The 15,445-nt window shown below is 38.1% G+C and overlaps 1 protein-coding gene and 1 long non-coding RNA gene across 6 annotated transcripts in view; both read right to left on the reverse strand.

The window, feature by feature from the left end:
* The window catches only part of LOC120568774, a 69,674-nt gene extending 66,289 nt beyond the window's left edge, over positions 1–3,385 (reverse strand). For all 4 annotated transcript variants that reach the window (XR_005640781.1, XR_005640780.1, XR_005640779.1 and 1 more), the window contains exons 1-2: positions 3,079–3,385; positions 2,593–2,712 (exon numbers count right to left, since the gene is read on the reverse strand). This is a non-coding gene — a long non-coding RNA (uncharacterized LOC120568774). The remainder of the gene's footprint in view (positions 1–2,592; positions 2,713–3,078) is intronic.
* Positions 3,386–7,178: 3,793 nt separating this feature from the next.
* Positions 7,179–15,232, reverse strand: LOC120568757 (voltage-dependent L-type calcium channel subunit beta-3-like). Of its 2 annotated transcripts, XM_039816448.1 has the most exons (11): positions 14,941–15,232; positions 13,814–13,875; positions 13,671–13,696; positions 13,240–13,320; positions 12,996–13,054; positions 12,780–12,889; positions 11,875–11,883; positions 10,911–11,062; positions 10,642–10,737; positions 9,144–9,317; positions 7,179–8,270 (listed from the first exon to the last, which is right to left on the reverse strand). In XM_039816448.1, the coding sequence occupies exons 1-11, from the start codon at positions 15,174–15,176 to the stop codon at positions 7,524–7,526; spliced, it is 1,752 nt and encodes a 583-aa protein (XP_039672382.1). In that variant the 5' UTR covers positions 15,177–15,232; the 3' UTR covers positions 7,179–7,523. The 2 variants fall into 2 exon arrangements, with proteins under 2 accessions (XP_039672382.1, XP_039672383.1); XM_039816449.1 differs by lacking the exon at positions 11,875–11,883.
* Positions 15,233–15,445: the final 213 nt, after the last annotated feature.

A 15,445-nucleotide genomic window follows, 5' to 3' on the forward strand; every position in this document is an offset into this window, starting at 1 on the left:
TGTAATAAAAATGAAATACTTCAAATACATAAACTGGCATTTAAAGGGTTAAAATCCTGAAAATGATTGAATGTTTGGTAGTTTTGATTAGGTTACAAGTTGTTTAAGTAATTTATGAAAAAAAAGCAGAAAAAAATATTGATAAATGATGATTTAATAACAGTTTTTGTGTGCGTGGACATTTTTGCCTCGAAGGTGTCGAGAGTAAGTTTTTTTAAGGAGGGCATGAGGGTTAAAGACAAAAAGCAAAAGGAGGAAACTATCCTCGAATAACTAACAGACTGTAAACACAGCTCACTCATTTACAGGTCACACATTCAACAGGTGGCTGAACCACCAATACATGCAAGAATTGAGAAATTTCCAAATTATTCAAACACTCCGTTCCTGCTACAGTGTCTCTATAGACAACAGTTAAAACGCAAGAGCAATATAGTCCAGGCTGCACAGCAAATAATATAACCTCCATAACATCCATTAACAAAAACGCAGCCAACGATTAAATACACAGCCACGGAGAGCAGAGGCCTTCAGGTGACAGCTGGCAGGGTTTTGTCCTGCATAGAGAAATCACCACCGCCAAAACGTCTGATTTTCAGCAGCCAGCGTCCCTCTTCTCCACAGCTGATATATTTTACACATGCGGCTGGCGCTGATAAGACCGCTAAACTGCATCGTTTTGAACGGAACTGAACGCTCCGCTGTAAAAAAGCTAACGGGATCTCCGTTTGCAGAGTTCAGGCTGTACCGGACTCTGCCGGTGATCATACTGCTCTGGGGGACCGGTGTTCTAACGGAACACCATACCCATCAGAATGGGATACCTTCGGTTAATGCGCATGCGCAGCAGTGACATTTGTGGGATTGCGCATGCGTTAAATTTAAACCATCATTTCAGCATACCTAAGATTACAAGCGGTAAGTGTTGGTGTATTAAATCCAACCCGGTCTCACGGCAGTTCGTGTAAATGGCCACGCGTATTATTAATCTATTGATACGTGTTCACGGAGACGTTTTTCTCGTTTTTTACGTGTAAATGTAACGTTATTTTTTACATGTAAATGTAACGTTATTTTAGGACTTGTAAATGTAACGTTATTTTTTACATGTAAATGTAACGTTATTTTAGGACTTGTAAATGTAACGTTATTTTCTCGGGGTAAGGATGCCGGGAGGCGGCCAAAAAGGTCGCTCCATAAGCCGGGAGGCGCCCGCGAGGCGCCCGCTGGTGAAATGCATTACTTTACATTTTCGTCTTGTCCACGTAAAAACCGACAAAAACGTCTCCGTGAACACGTATCAATAGATTCAAATAACGTCACAATTACACGAACTTCCATGAGACCGGGCTGTTATATCGCATTAAACAATGGGCTATCAAAACAGCATACCTCTTTTATAAACTGTATTTTTTTTTATTAAACCAGGGGTTATCAAAACAGCATACCCCTATAGAAACTGTATTTTTATTAAAAAATGGGCTATCAAAACAGCATACCCCTTTATAAACTGTATTTCTTTTATTAAACCAGGGGTTATCAAAACAGCATACCCTTCACAAACACTGGTATGCTGTTTTGACAAAGTAGGCCAAATTGACAGACCCCGCTATAAAACTAAACTTCCGGTATGCTATTCTGACAAAGTATGCTACATCGACAGAACACCGGCGCAGCAATGGGCGCAGAGCTCCGCCGGAGGTCCGATTGCTGTCTGTCCGCGCGGTCGTCTGACTGCATTGGTATTAAATTGACAATTTCATGACCGGTTAAAAACGTCTCGTAGTCGCATTAAATAGTTGTCCAATTCGGTGTTTTGGTAAACATGAAAACCTTTAACAAGCGGCGGTCTTTCTGTTATGCCCCATTCACGTAATGTCACTTTTTATCATGAAGTTAAACTCTGCAATTTATCCGCGGTTCACATGTATGCATTAACTGTGATTGACTGTCAGACTGTAGGCTCAACATTACTGATAATTTTTTTGATCAATATGATGTAGAAAACATTACACTTCATAACGTTTTGTATCCATAACATGATTGTATTATTGTACAAATTAGCAGTAGCCTACATTTTTCAACTTGGGAGCAAAACATGCTCCTTGGGGGAAAAAACGTGACCAAAAAGCCCTGTTCATAGGCCTACTGATTAAACAGACTTTGGGGTCAAGTGTAGTCTATCGTGCCCATGTCCCAGATGTGGAAGCCCCCTTACTGTAATACTGAATATAATGATATTCCATTATATTTTGTATTTTGAATTGTTACCTGCCACCAGAATTTTGCGATTTCCTTGCCATAAATATAGCCGTTTTTACAATAAATTGGTGCCTTAAAATGTATCAGAATGCAGAAATTTAAGTATTTTACGCTTTACGTGGGAGGGGGGGTTCTATAATTTTAGGCTATAAATTAGCTTTTCACTGCATGAGAAAATGGCGGTATGGCATGAGAGCATGTGAAAAGTGGCAATTGCATTTATTGTTGAAAATGTACAGTTTTTTGTTTCAAATCACACACTGAATGACAAACAGACATATAAACAGACATTTTAACGTCATCGATGACATGTCATGTGATCTGACTCACATTATTTGACGACGAAGTCCATTCTCCTTTCTGTCATAGAAATGAAGTATCCATGCCATATATTGCCGTTCATTTCGGTTGTTGCCAGAAATCCCCATCTCATTTCTCCAGCGCTGCTAGCTAACGTTAGCCAAAACCACATAGAAACAATATGTTAACGTAGCTAAGTTTAGCTAGTTAGCTAGCTGATACGTCATTAGCCATAGACATGCCTACGCTCATTAAGTCGGTAACGTTACACTGGAAAACAAGCTAGCCAACGCAAACAACTGTCCCGGTTGTTTTGAGTGGTTAACTTTATGTTTAACTTTATGTTTGATTTAGTTAGATTTTAGAAGTTAGTCTTCACAATTTACTTCAGACTCTATTTTTCTAGAGACCTTTCCGTTCTGTTGACAGTTCACATTTTGCTCAGTGGTGTGACCGCATTTTATTGTTTGTTTCTAGCTAGCTAACGTAAAATACCATAAAGAATGTCAACCTTACCTATTCAGTAGACTTCGTTACCATCTTTCGACAAACACGACTGGATTACATTTACCAACAGTTACGTGATGGGGGCGCTGTTTCATGAGCTAACTACCCCATAGATATAATTATTTTCGGATTCGGACCTTTTCATGGAATTCCTTGTGCTCGGCCCATAGACAGTGAAGGGTCGGTCGTATACCGGTAGCCTACATCCATGGCAGCAACCGCTTACGTAGATCCTTGTTAACTTCCTCTCACCATTTTAACTCCATTACATTTATTTTATATAACTTAAAACTAGTTTGTACGTACTTCAGATGAATAATACAAAATATAATCAAAAAACAAATGTTGATGTACAGTACAGGCCAAAAGTTTGGACACACCTTCTCATTCAATGTGTTTCTTTATTTTCATGACTATTTACATTGTAGATTCTCACTGAAGGCATCAAAACTATGAATGAACACATATGGAATTATGTACTTAACAAAAAAGTGTGAAATAACTGAAAACATGTCTTATATTTTTGATTCTTCAAAGTAGCCACCCTTTGCTTTTTTTATTAATAAGGGAAAAAATTCCACTAATTAACCCTGACAAGGCACACCTGTGAAGTGAAAACCATTTCAGGTGACTACCTCATGAAGCTCATTGAGAGAACACAAAGGGTTTGCAGTGCTATCAAAAAAAGCAAAGGGTGGCTACCTTGAAGAATCTAAAATATAAGACATGTTTTCAGTTATTTCACACTTTTTTGTTAAGTACATCATTCCATATGTGTTCATTCATAGTTTTGATGCCTTCAGTGAGAATCTACAATGTAAATAGTCATGAAAATAAAAAGTAAACGCATTGAATGAGAAGGTGTGTCCAAACTTTTGGCCTGTACTGTATATAATATATATATATATATATATATATATAATTATTAAATTTAGGCAGACTTTTATCAGCTGCCACAAGTAGCCTATCATGCAACTTTCATGTCAAGGACAAATCTGGAGAGTAATAAGTGATGGAGGTGCTGACATCTTTACATTAAACGTCAATTAACACATTGCTTGTTTTACATTTTAATAATTTTCAAAATTAACTTCTGAATGCTGTACAAAACAAAAATAACCAAAACAAATCATTTTGAAAAGAACAGAGTCAACTCAATCTCATCAAGTCAAAGCAATCATATACAGTAGGTCAAGTTCTACCAAACAGTGCAATAGGCTCTCTGGTTCTCCTTACATTTACCTAACAAGGCAATTATGAAGTATGTACAAATGCATAGAGATTGTATTCAAGCAATATATTTTATCACAAGAAGATGCATAGAGTATCCAGCATATAGCACAGGTCAATGTCACCAAAAGATATTTCATGCTTCCAGACAGAGCAAATGCAAGTCAATAAATATGCTTGAACACCATTTAGAAAAGTAGGAAGCAAAGTATGACTTCCCTTTAATCACATAGAAAAATAGTTTGACTTTCCTTACCAATGTTTAAAATAAATTGTTGGCTTTTGAAGATACACCGATTGTAACACATGGGGGCAGAGTCAGATGTGACACTGAAACACACAAGTCTGTTGTTCTACAGTTTTTTTTGACCATCTGAGCAGACAAAACATCCCTTTGTGTAACTTTGTAGAAACAAAAATCATGAGATGCATTCCTTTTACGGAAGCCGAGAACAGCCGTTTATCAATTATTTTATAATATCCCATTATCTCACAATCACAAGTTTTTTTATTGTATTATGTCAGGATAACTGAGATGTTGTCCATGATAACCTGATTTGAGCTATGACTAATGATCATTTTCATTATCAATGAATCTGCTAATTACTTTCTTGATTAATCAATGAACTATTTAGCGTATAAAATGTCAAAGGAAGTGAAAAAATGCCCATCACAATTTCTCAGAGGCTAAAGTAACATCTTCAAATAGCTTGTTTTGTGCGACCAAAAGTCCAAAACCCAAAGATATCTTATTTTTTTTTAAACAGAGAGGCTGAAACCAGATATTTGCCATTTTTGCTCAGAAGTATTAAAAACTAGCTACTAACGAATGAATCAAGGATAACTATTTTGCTATCTTGAGAAAATTAAAATTGTTTTCTGGAGATATCTTGATAAAAGAACCGTTTGTTTTTCTCATACTATACATTTGTATACAGAGATGGCAAAAGTACTCACTTCCCGTACTTAAGTAGAAGTACAGATACTTGTGTTAAAAAATACTCTGGTAAAAGTAGAAGTACTGATTTAACTTCTTTACTTAAGTAAAAGTAACAAAGTACAGGCTTTGAAATGTACTTAAAGTATAAAAGTAAAAGTAGCCTTGCAATGACAACCACTTTTTATGCAAAGCTACCTGGACCACACACGTTACTAGAGTGCAAGATGAGAAACTTCAGTGGACATAAAAACAGGCTCTTTATATGCCATTGTCTACATTTTAAATGGATGTCTGCCAAACATCACATATATGATTATTGTGACAGAGACTGGGACTCCAGCTTATTAAGATTCTGATTGAGTAGCAAGATATGAATTCAATTGTGATTCTGTGAGAATTCACAGATCCAGTTTCTCTTTTTTAATCGTCCCCTTAACATTTAAAAGAATCTACATGTATGTGTGTGTGCTCAAATATAGAAAGAAAAATAAAGGATACAATATGAATTACTAAACATAGATTAATTAAGAAGTTCCCCATACTTTTAGAGTTACACAGCACATTGGCCAGGAGTCATACTTGACGCCTCCTAGCCTATCTCAAACATCTCTCTCAGATAAGGCCAGGGATGATTGGGAATGTCTTGCTGCTTGTCTGCCTAATCTCTGGGATCTCTGTTTTCTTCATTTTCAATCATGTCGCCGTCCATACTACTAGTGCTAACGTTACCGCCAGTACATTCCCATCCAATTAGATTGAATTCGGTATTGATCACGTGAAAAATAATAACGGTAACTCCAGTGAAATTATTTGAAACTTGCTAGTGAGGACTAGATTAGGACCGTATTTAAAGCTGATGCTGGTTTCAAACTTCGCCCCCGCGAAAACACGGACAGAACACTTTTGTGTTAAACATAACCAGCTAACAGGTAACCACACAAACGCTACCTACTAACTGTGCAGACAACCAATACACAACAGGCTAAAACGACACAAATTAACGACTTACAGTTCTCAAGGACGCACACACACCATCTCAACTGATTATCCTCCGGACAGCAGTCTCTCTTTCTTTTTTCTCACTTTTTTCTGTGTGGCGCACGCGCCCGCTCGCGGTGTCAGGCGCGTGTCCGCGCTATTCTCCGACATTACGACCTCTTGTACAAAACTAAAGTAACGAGACAATTTTTAAAATGTAAGGAGTAGAAAGTACCGATATTCGTGTTAAAATGTAAGGAGTAAAAGTAAAAAGTCGCCACAAAAAAAAATAGTAAAGTAAAGTAGAAATATCCGAAAAATCTACTTAAGTACAGTAACGAAGTATTTGTACTTCGTTACTTCCCATCTCTGTTTGTATAACACAACATTCCTGCAATACCTCCTACCTTCACGAAGGTTATAATGTTCAGTTTTATTGAAACTGTTTCAGAGGTGTGATCATTCTGGAGGATGTAATTTGTGATGCTGTTGAACTGAATTGTGGTCACCCCATTTATATCAATGAGGGTAGGCAACGTAAGAGAATCAGAGTCAGTATAATGCAATACAATTCAACAGCTTCACAAACTACATCCTCAAAAATGATCATGAGGTTGAATCAACACCACTCTTAAACAGTTTAAACATTATAACCTTCATGAAGGTAGAATTTTGTAATTGTTGTATTATACTGCATTTTTTAGCTAAGTGTCCCTAATAAACCAGCAACTCCGTGTAATTATAAGGTTATCACAATAAATCAAACCAGAGATAACAATAAAAGTAATTTAATTGATCAATTATTATGTTTTAGGAACCTTGCTGTGTTGTTTGTTCAATAACATCTATGTATGTATGGTTGGCCCAAGCTACATTTTCCACATTGTGGAACAATAAAGTTGATCTTATCTTATCTAACACCGTCTAATTTTAAGGTTATCACAATAAAATAAACCAGAGATAACAAGAAAAGTAATTTAATTGATAAAATGAAATTACTGCAACCTCGACTGTTCTTGGCTTCTGTACATTTTGCGTGACCAATGCAAAATCAAAAACACATGCTGCATGAGCACACCGTTACAATAATCTTGTCTAATGTAATAAGGAAAATAAGAACTAATACGAAAAAACAGAGAAACAAAGAAGGATAGTGTGTGTGTGTGAGTGGCAGAGCGTACAAAAAAGTCAAACAATATGAGGAGTAACATTTCTACAAAGATGACACACTCTGTCCTGTCCATTAGTGCATTATAACTTGAGCAGCATAAAACCATGCACCAACCCACAGAAGACACAACAGTCACTAGTGTATATAGGAATCCCTGTGCAATTGTCGTGCATCTCTGTTTCTATCTCTACCTCGATCTCTCTCTCTGTCCCTATCTCTGTCTCTTTCTCTCTCCTTGTGTCTATCTCTATCTCTGTCTCTGTCTCTGTCCCTGTCCCTGTCCCTGTCCCTGTCTCTGCCATGGTAGTTGTGATGATTGTGTGCAGGGTAGCGACCTGTTTGGTGTGTCCGTGGTGGAATATGCTGGTGATGTCTGTGCTGACGGTTGCGTTCATTGTGCTCTTGCTCATAGTCTTCCTTAACGTGTGACTGGCTGTTTCCACGGTGATGCTGTTGTTGTTGTTGTTGGTGGTGGTGGTGATGGTGGTGGTTGCTGTTATGATGGTGGTGGTTATGGCCTCGGTGGTTATAGCGCGTCTCCTCCTCATCCTCCTCCACCACATCCTCCACCTCCTCCTCCCTCTCCTCAGGCTGGCGCCTGCGGGGAAGCCTCTGGCTATAATCCCTGCTCGACCGTACCTCCATGCCACCGGATGTTTGGTTGTGCTGGCTGTGGCTGTGATGCTCCATCCGGCGGTGGTGATGGTGGTGGGTGTGCTGGGGTCTCTTTGATTCAGTCCTCAGTAGCTGCTCTTCCTCCTCTTTTTGGCCCTCCTCAGCCCTCTGCTCCTGTGCTGGGGCTAAAGGTTGCTCCTGGTCTAAATGGTTCTCTCTGGAACCCTTCCTCTTGGGGGCAGCTGACTTCTTGTTTTTCTGCCCATCCTGGGAAAAGAAAATGCAACGTGATGTTACATACATCCACATGAAGGACACTCATATTTAGGCAGCTTGCTCTAACACACACAAAAATACTGGATCCAATCCTATACACAATGTCTTCACCTACACACTTGTATTTGCAAGTCCATATGTACAAATACAGCTGCTGTTAGAGAGGCAGCTGGCTGTCAAGTGCCTAAACTGGCAATTACCAGAGGCAATTTGAATATTTTTGGATGATAATGCTCAGTTTTATCATGGGACCTTGGGCCATCATTGCACGGCATTGCTATAGCTGACACAGATTTCATATGGCATGGTTGAGGGCAGCATGTTTATTTACCTAGTCATTCTACTGGTTTTCAGCAAGTTGCTTTATTTCTTAATTTAAAAAAGAAATACATATATATATATATATAGACATATATATCATATTAAAGCAATAAATTGCCTGCACCTGCCTAATCCTAACCCTAAACAGAAAACCCATGTTAATCTTTGTTAATCTAATTTTTTTAGACAATACACAGAATTATTTCACTCACCAGAGTAGACCTATCTCATTTCTTCAACTTTCCAGTGGAGTATGGATGAGGAGAAATGAAATGAAAATGTTAGATGAATGCATGGAAACAATTAAAGATGCAACACACGGTGGAGTTCCTCTGTCTAGAAAAATAGCATTCCTGCTGAGCTCATAATTTACTGTGCAAACAGTTTTTCCACATTCAGCAGACTGCATGTGCAGGTGGGATGAGTGGGATGAGATGAGATGAGATGAGATGTATGAAATCTTTGCAAATGATATTACATCCTATAACTTTATTGTTAACGTAGCTGTTTCCCACATACAGTATGTGTCTGTGTTACATGTACCGGTATTGCTGAAGGACTGGTGGGCAGTGTATTCTCGGCCAGCTGGGCCACCATTGCGTTGGGAGGCTCCATCTCTGGTGGATGAGTGGCTCTCCAGTAAGACTCCAGATAATCAGCAATGTGCTCACAGGCATCAGTTAGCTGGTTCTCATCTAAGATGACGTCAAACATTTCCTACAGGAAAATGAGAATAAGGACACGAATAAGTAAGTAAAAGACCAACAGTAGGAAATGTGAATAGCTAAGTCTTCAGTGAAGACTTTGAATTTGGCAACAGAAAAATTTGCTGAATTTGACTATGTAGTCTACAACACTAATTTTGATATCCTTTAGTATGCATAAAAGCAAGACCTTAGCCAGGATTTAAAAAATGCAGAGGTCCTGCATGGGCACCAAAAACAAAGTCTCAACAATTCAATTGAAATTTTCATATTTATTTATTGTTAGCGGTTTAATCATTTGTGTTTTATTAAATGAATTAAATAAAAAAAAAACAGTTGTTCTGAAAAAACAACCATTGTTTTAAAATTGTAGAATATAAATTCCCATCAAGCTATTTAAGCCCCCAAATTCCAAGAAAAAAATACTGGGGACATAGTCTGGATCAACAGAAGTACATTTCCAGGATAATTGCCTGACATCCGTTCGGCTCACAGGATGTCCCTCCACTTCTGCTCTCTGTGTGTTGCCGTTCTCAAAATCCCTTCGCTTCGGAAAACAACAAACTTCGAGCTAGCAAGCTACACGCTGAAAATGGCAAGTTTTGAAGAAAATTTGGATTGTGCAATGACGCACATTCTTTCGGGGAATGATTGTTAAGATGAACAAAGAATATGTTTACGGCATTTGCTATCTAACTGGGACGTTTCAGAACTGATTTGTGGGGTTGCTGTTGATGAAGCGCACACGGCTATACACTGGCAAGAGCAAATTACGTTTTTATCTTATTTATCCAGCTAATTTAAATGTATTGTGTGAACAGTTGACATTGTTCATTTAATATTGTTTTGCGTTTTCTTTTGCAGTGTGCAAATGTTCCTTCAAAACAAGTTCCTTCCCCAGACTATTTTTCAGAGTCACTGTCTGGAGCTTAGCGAGATGATTGTGATCCAAATTGAAATCCAAATAACCCAGAACATTTTTTTCTCCTATCCCAGAATGTATGTGTGGTGTAGCCAGACCTTACTCCACAGCATCATGGAGATAGTTCTGGCAATGCTAAAGACTACTGAAAACATGACCTCACGTATTTCCAGTTTGCACCAAACTCAGTACTGATTTCTTTCAATTCCTGGTCAGTTGTTACCTGTATAACAACTTCAACAACAGAGACACAGCCAAATGTATAATTCTGTGCAGCAAATGAAATAACTAACATTAGCCTATAACATGATAAAAATCCATTTATTCATTCATCTATTCAAGATAAAATGTAGTATTTCTGAAGAGTAACTACCACTGCAGCAATTTCACACACTGGCCACTAGATGGCACTCACCGTCGGGCATTGGGCGAGCTTGTCTGCGGCCACCATCTGAACATTAAGATGCTTGGTCTGTGACTTCCCTCTAGTCTTGATCAGTCTCGTCAACACCTACAGTGAAGAGATGAGGAGAAAAAAGAACAGAGAAAAAAAGAAAAAAGGTTAAGGTGGCTGTCTGCATTTTACAGGATCATGTTTGCTTAGTATACACATGCAGTACAAAATATTGAGAGAACTTAGGAACAGTCAGGCCAAAGAAGGTGCAGGTCTCTAGTATAGCTTACCTTTGGTGAGGAGATCTTGACATAGACAAGGATGGGTGCCAGGGAGGTCTTGGACACCTGGAGCGGGTGGTTGATTGTGTCTGCATCTAGAATCACCAGCTGCATGCTGCGGGCGAGCTCAAAGATACGCTCCACCTCCCCTTGGATCTGGGCTGAAAAAGCAAAGAAGAAAAGCATGATTCTGACAACTAAGATCTAGGAAAATCCATCAATTGTGCATATTTCATTTCCTTGTTAACATATAACTTATTAACTTACAGTAGATATGTTCCTGTCACTGACCCATAGCTTTGGATTGTTATTGCACAACTTTACAATAATTTATTGTGTGTAATTTTAAATTATTTTACATGTATTTGCATTGCAAGAGCTGGTAAGTGAAGATTTTTTTTTTTGTTCTTCTCTATTGTATTTAATCAAGATGAAGAAATGACGATGCAATCTGACATCTTTTACTTTGAAGGTTAGACCTACCAAACCAGAGGTAAGGTAAGAATTAAATTATCAAGTTATATTTTGAGATTTAAGGTTTATTGTTGAAACAGCAGTGGACAAAAAAAGATTTACTGTAGTAGATATTTTGGAACAAATCACAAGAACTCACATGGCAGCTTACAAAACCCTTCAACAGATTAAAAACTGCTAATGTGACCTATGACAAAACACTGCCTACTTGTGAGACTATGGTTATAAAATAAAGGATGTATGGGAGAAGTAATTCAAAGACTGTCCACTAGAGGGAGAACAGGAAAGCATGGCACGTTTCAGCCCTTTAAGAAGGGTTGAATAACATCTAACATCTCAGTTAGTTAGCTTACTAAAACAAATAGACAGCAGAGAAAACATTAGTGTATGTTTACACAGTAACAGTGTCAGGACAGTGGCTGTTGGTGCTGATGAGGTAATGAAAGGAAGGTGGACATTCAAACAGACATGGACTACCAGTGCTTTCAGTCATACATACCGGCAGCATCTGGGATGAGAGAGCAATGAGAAAAGAGAAGAGTAGAGAAAACCAAGTAAATCTTATCCCCCTTCTGTCTGATACCCATTCTTTATTTTCGTAACCAAAGTGGGGATTTAACCTATCCTACTGCACAATGTCACTGGGGCAAAGACAGTGAATGCCCAGGAAATATCAAGTAAAATTATTACCATACAATCTTTACTGACACAATCCAACCACCTTCTTACGTCTCAGATGTCAACCTGTTTTCCAACTTATGCTTAAAGGAATATTTCTAACTAATATTTCCTTTCTTGCCAGAATAAGATAAAAGGTCGATGCCACACTCATATCTGTACGCTGATTATGAAGAAATATAATTATCTTAGCATAAAGAATGGAAACGGGGGGGTACAGCTAGCTCATCTAACTCTCGGCAAGAAAGCAAATAAGTGTATCTACCAAAATGTAGAACTATTGCTATTATTATCTTCATTGTGGTGCATACAGTGATCTCTGGCATTATCATTCCGTTAAGTAAAGAATCATCTATGCAATATACAGTATATACAAAACATATTGTGAACCCAAACCGCAGTGTTTCAATGAGATAAAGAAAAAGGGAAAGTATGACACATTCATTTTAGACTTAGGTAAGTTAGTATTGGTTGCTCGTTTTAACCTAATTAGGGTTGCAAATGGGTGAGGTTTGCCACCAGGGACAACACGAGTGCCAGAAAGCTTAGACAATTAAAAGAAGTTATTTTAGAAGTCAATTTAGTGTACTTTTCTGTTACTGATACTCTGTGAATTGTACTGATGAGTTAAACCCCAACCGTCCTGCTCCCAAAACAGATAAAGGTGGTGCCAAAGAAAATTTGCCACGACTATTGGCTCCATGTTGCAATGATAAAGCTGTGTACCTAAATTGGAGCGGGTGTTCGACCGGTCCATTAAGGCTTTTTTGCCAGGGTTGTTGAGGATGGACCGTTTAGCCAGAGAGATGTCTGCTGTTACCCGTGTAATAGTAATTCTGGAGAGGACACAGAGAAGCAGGGATTGTTACACAGTTGTGATTTGCATTATGTTTTATTTCCTCATGAAAAGGTGTGGCACTAAATAATTAAATCAGAACTTACCTGCCTTCAAATCGATGTTTTAAATAGTCAAATAGTGCTTTTTGCATCATATCTGTAACCTAAAATTACAAAAGAAACATGGATTTTAAATAAAATTCCCCTCTATTCAAGTTCAATACAAAACATCAATATGTATTTGAAATACTAGATTAGGTGTCTCAGCTTTACAGCATCTTAGGACCTTCACAAGTCAAAGGCAACTTATTAAGAGCTAACATTAAAAAAGTGTGTGAGGCAGACTTACCTCTAAACCCTTTAGTGATGGTCCCATTAGAACCACAGGACGCATTGTAGGCACTACATCATACATAGACACCTGCTCCCCCTATAGCCACAAAGAAGTTACGCAAGTTTAATTCAGTGTATAAGTTGCTGCTGAAGCAACATGCAGGGCAAACATAAGATAAGATAAAACTTTATTCATCCCGAGGGAAATTGCTATTCATAAGTTGCAGAACAAACAAAAGAGTGCAAATATACAAAAGACTAAGATAACATAACAGCAGATGCAAAAACAAAGTGAACAGGGATGAAATGTGAGTGTTTGTTCTCGCCCTAATGTTCTATAAAGCTCTTTATAATACAAGAAAAGATCTACTAAAGGTTTCCAGATACTGATGTAAAATAATGGGTTAAAAGAGACATCAGCAGAACAACAAACATTGGGTCACTTACCGGTTTCTTTTTCACCTGCTGATTGGCTGTTCATGCAGAAGGATAAAAAAAAAAGTTATCGAACGTTAACTCACCAATCACCAAAAATAAAACAATAAAATCTTTTATTATTATTTTTTTTTTAATTGACCACACACACTGACCTTGTGATGGAGGAGTATATTTCTTTGAGTTCATATCTTGAGCTACTTGAGACGCTGCTTTGCTGGAATGAGAGAAAAGTCCTGAATCAGGTCAGATCTTTTCACTAAAGACAGAGACAGAAACAGTCTCCTTCTTTACAGTCAAAATCTTAATGTTTCACTCATGGTGAAAAAAGAGCACTATGTACTGTATGTATGAAATAAAAGAATGTGTGCTTACAGACTGTATATCTACTTTTATAAGACACAGCTATATAAAGCTTAGAGGGTAAATCCCTTGAAGTGATTCAGCACACACAGTTGCCACCGAAGCCAAATTTCCAAGATCCTCTACGTGAGTTTCTTTCAGCCTAACTAGGTAAAGTCCAAATCTTTCAGTCTGTAGTGGATCGTCCTGCCTGCCAGGCTGATTAGGGTAAAAGCAACCTGCTGACTGAACAAATTCTCAAACAAGTTTTTTTGTTTCTTTGAAAGTGGATTTTATAGCATGTTGAAATAAATCCAAACCAATGGCTGTCTGAAAGCTATGGAAAATGTTTAAAATCTTAAAAAAATATATTAGCCCCAAAAAGCCGCAGTATCACTGTGTGACAGCTGGTTTGTGGTATTTGATTAATTACAAATTTGCTCAGGAATATGTCCCACTGAAATGATAAGGGTTTACGGATAGAGGGTGTTGTATGTTGTACAGATTGTTATTGGTTATTTTTGGCTATACAGATACATCTGACTTGACCTCAACTCACCCCTAAGTGTGTACATTGTATTTGTTTTGTTCATTTTTGCTCACTAATGCATAGAGAGTGTGAGAAAGGAGGGTCAGTCGGGGCCCTCAGCTCATTCTTGCCACAGTGCAGCGGTTTGCAGTTTGATCCAGCCACGCTTGCTTTCCTTCTATCTAAAAAAACAATTCCTGGTGTGACCTTTTCCCAATGAAAGCACTGTTTTAGTCAACATGTAGTTGACAAATGGATGTGGATGTTTTTGTCATATAATCCTCTGTATGTGACTTTGTAGTGATATTTGTGTTTGTATGTGTGCTGGACCAATAAAGATTATTATTAGGCTGTAGGATTACCAATGAAACTTGTATTGGAACTTGTGGAAAGTGGAAATGCTGTACATACTTGGCTAAGGCCTTGGCAGCTTTCCTCGCCTGGACTTCTCTTTTGATGAGAATGGTTTCCAGATTGACTGGACTAGGAATGAAGCCCACCACACCATCCTCCTTCACCGGCCGTCCGATCCACCACTCATTGTTAAATTTCTGGTAATTAGAAGAATAAAAAGGTGTGAATTTAAGGCCTGGCTCATATTTATTTTTTACTCTGATGATGCGTATAAGTCTATTCAACACCTGCATTATTGCATTTTATGTCATTGTTACCTCAACAATGTGACTCAGTGTGTTTGTTTCAAACCTCTTTGACAACTGGATCTGACCGTCAATCATCGACGATATGCGAGTCAACCAAGATCTGACCAATATACCGAAACACATGACTGTACTGGGGAATACACACAGGTATTGAAAACAACTAATGTTGTATTGGAGGAGCGGAACTAATGTGAAATGAAGCCATCTGCACACAGAAACATTAAATATTGTAATCTGCCCAAAAGTGCTTTTGA

The sequence above is a fragment of the Perca fluviatilis genome, chromosome 11, assembly GCF_010015445.1.
Source record: "Perca fluviatilis chromosome 11, GENO_Pfluv_1.0, whole genome shotgun sequence".
Taxonomy (NCBI): domain Eukaryota; kingdom Metazoa; phylum Chordata; class Actinopteri; order Perciformes; family Percidae; genus Perca; species Perca fluviatilis.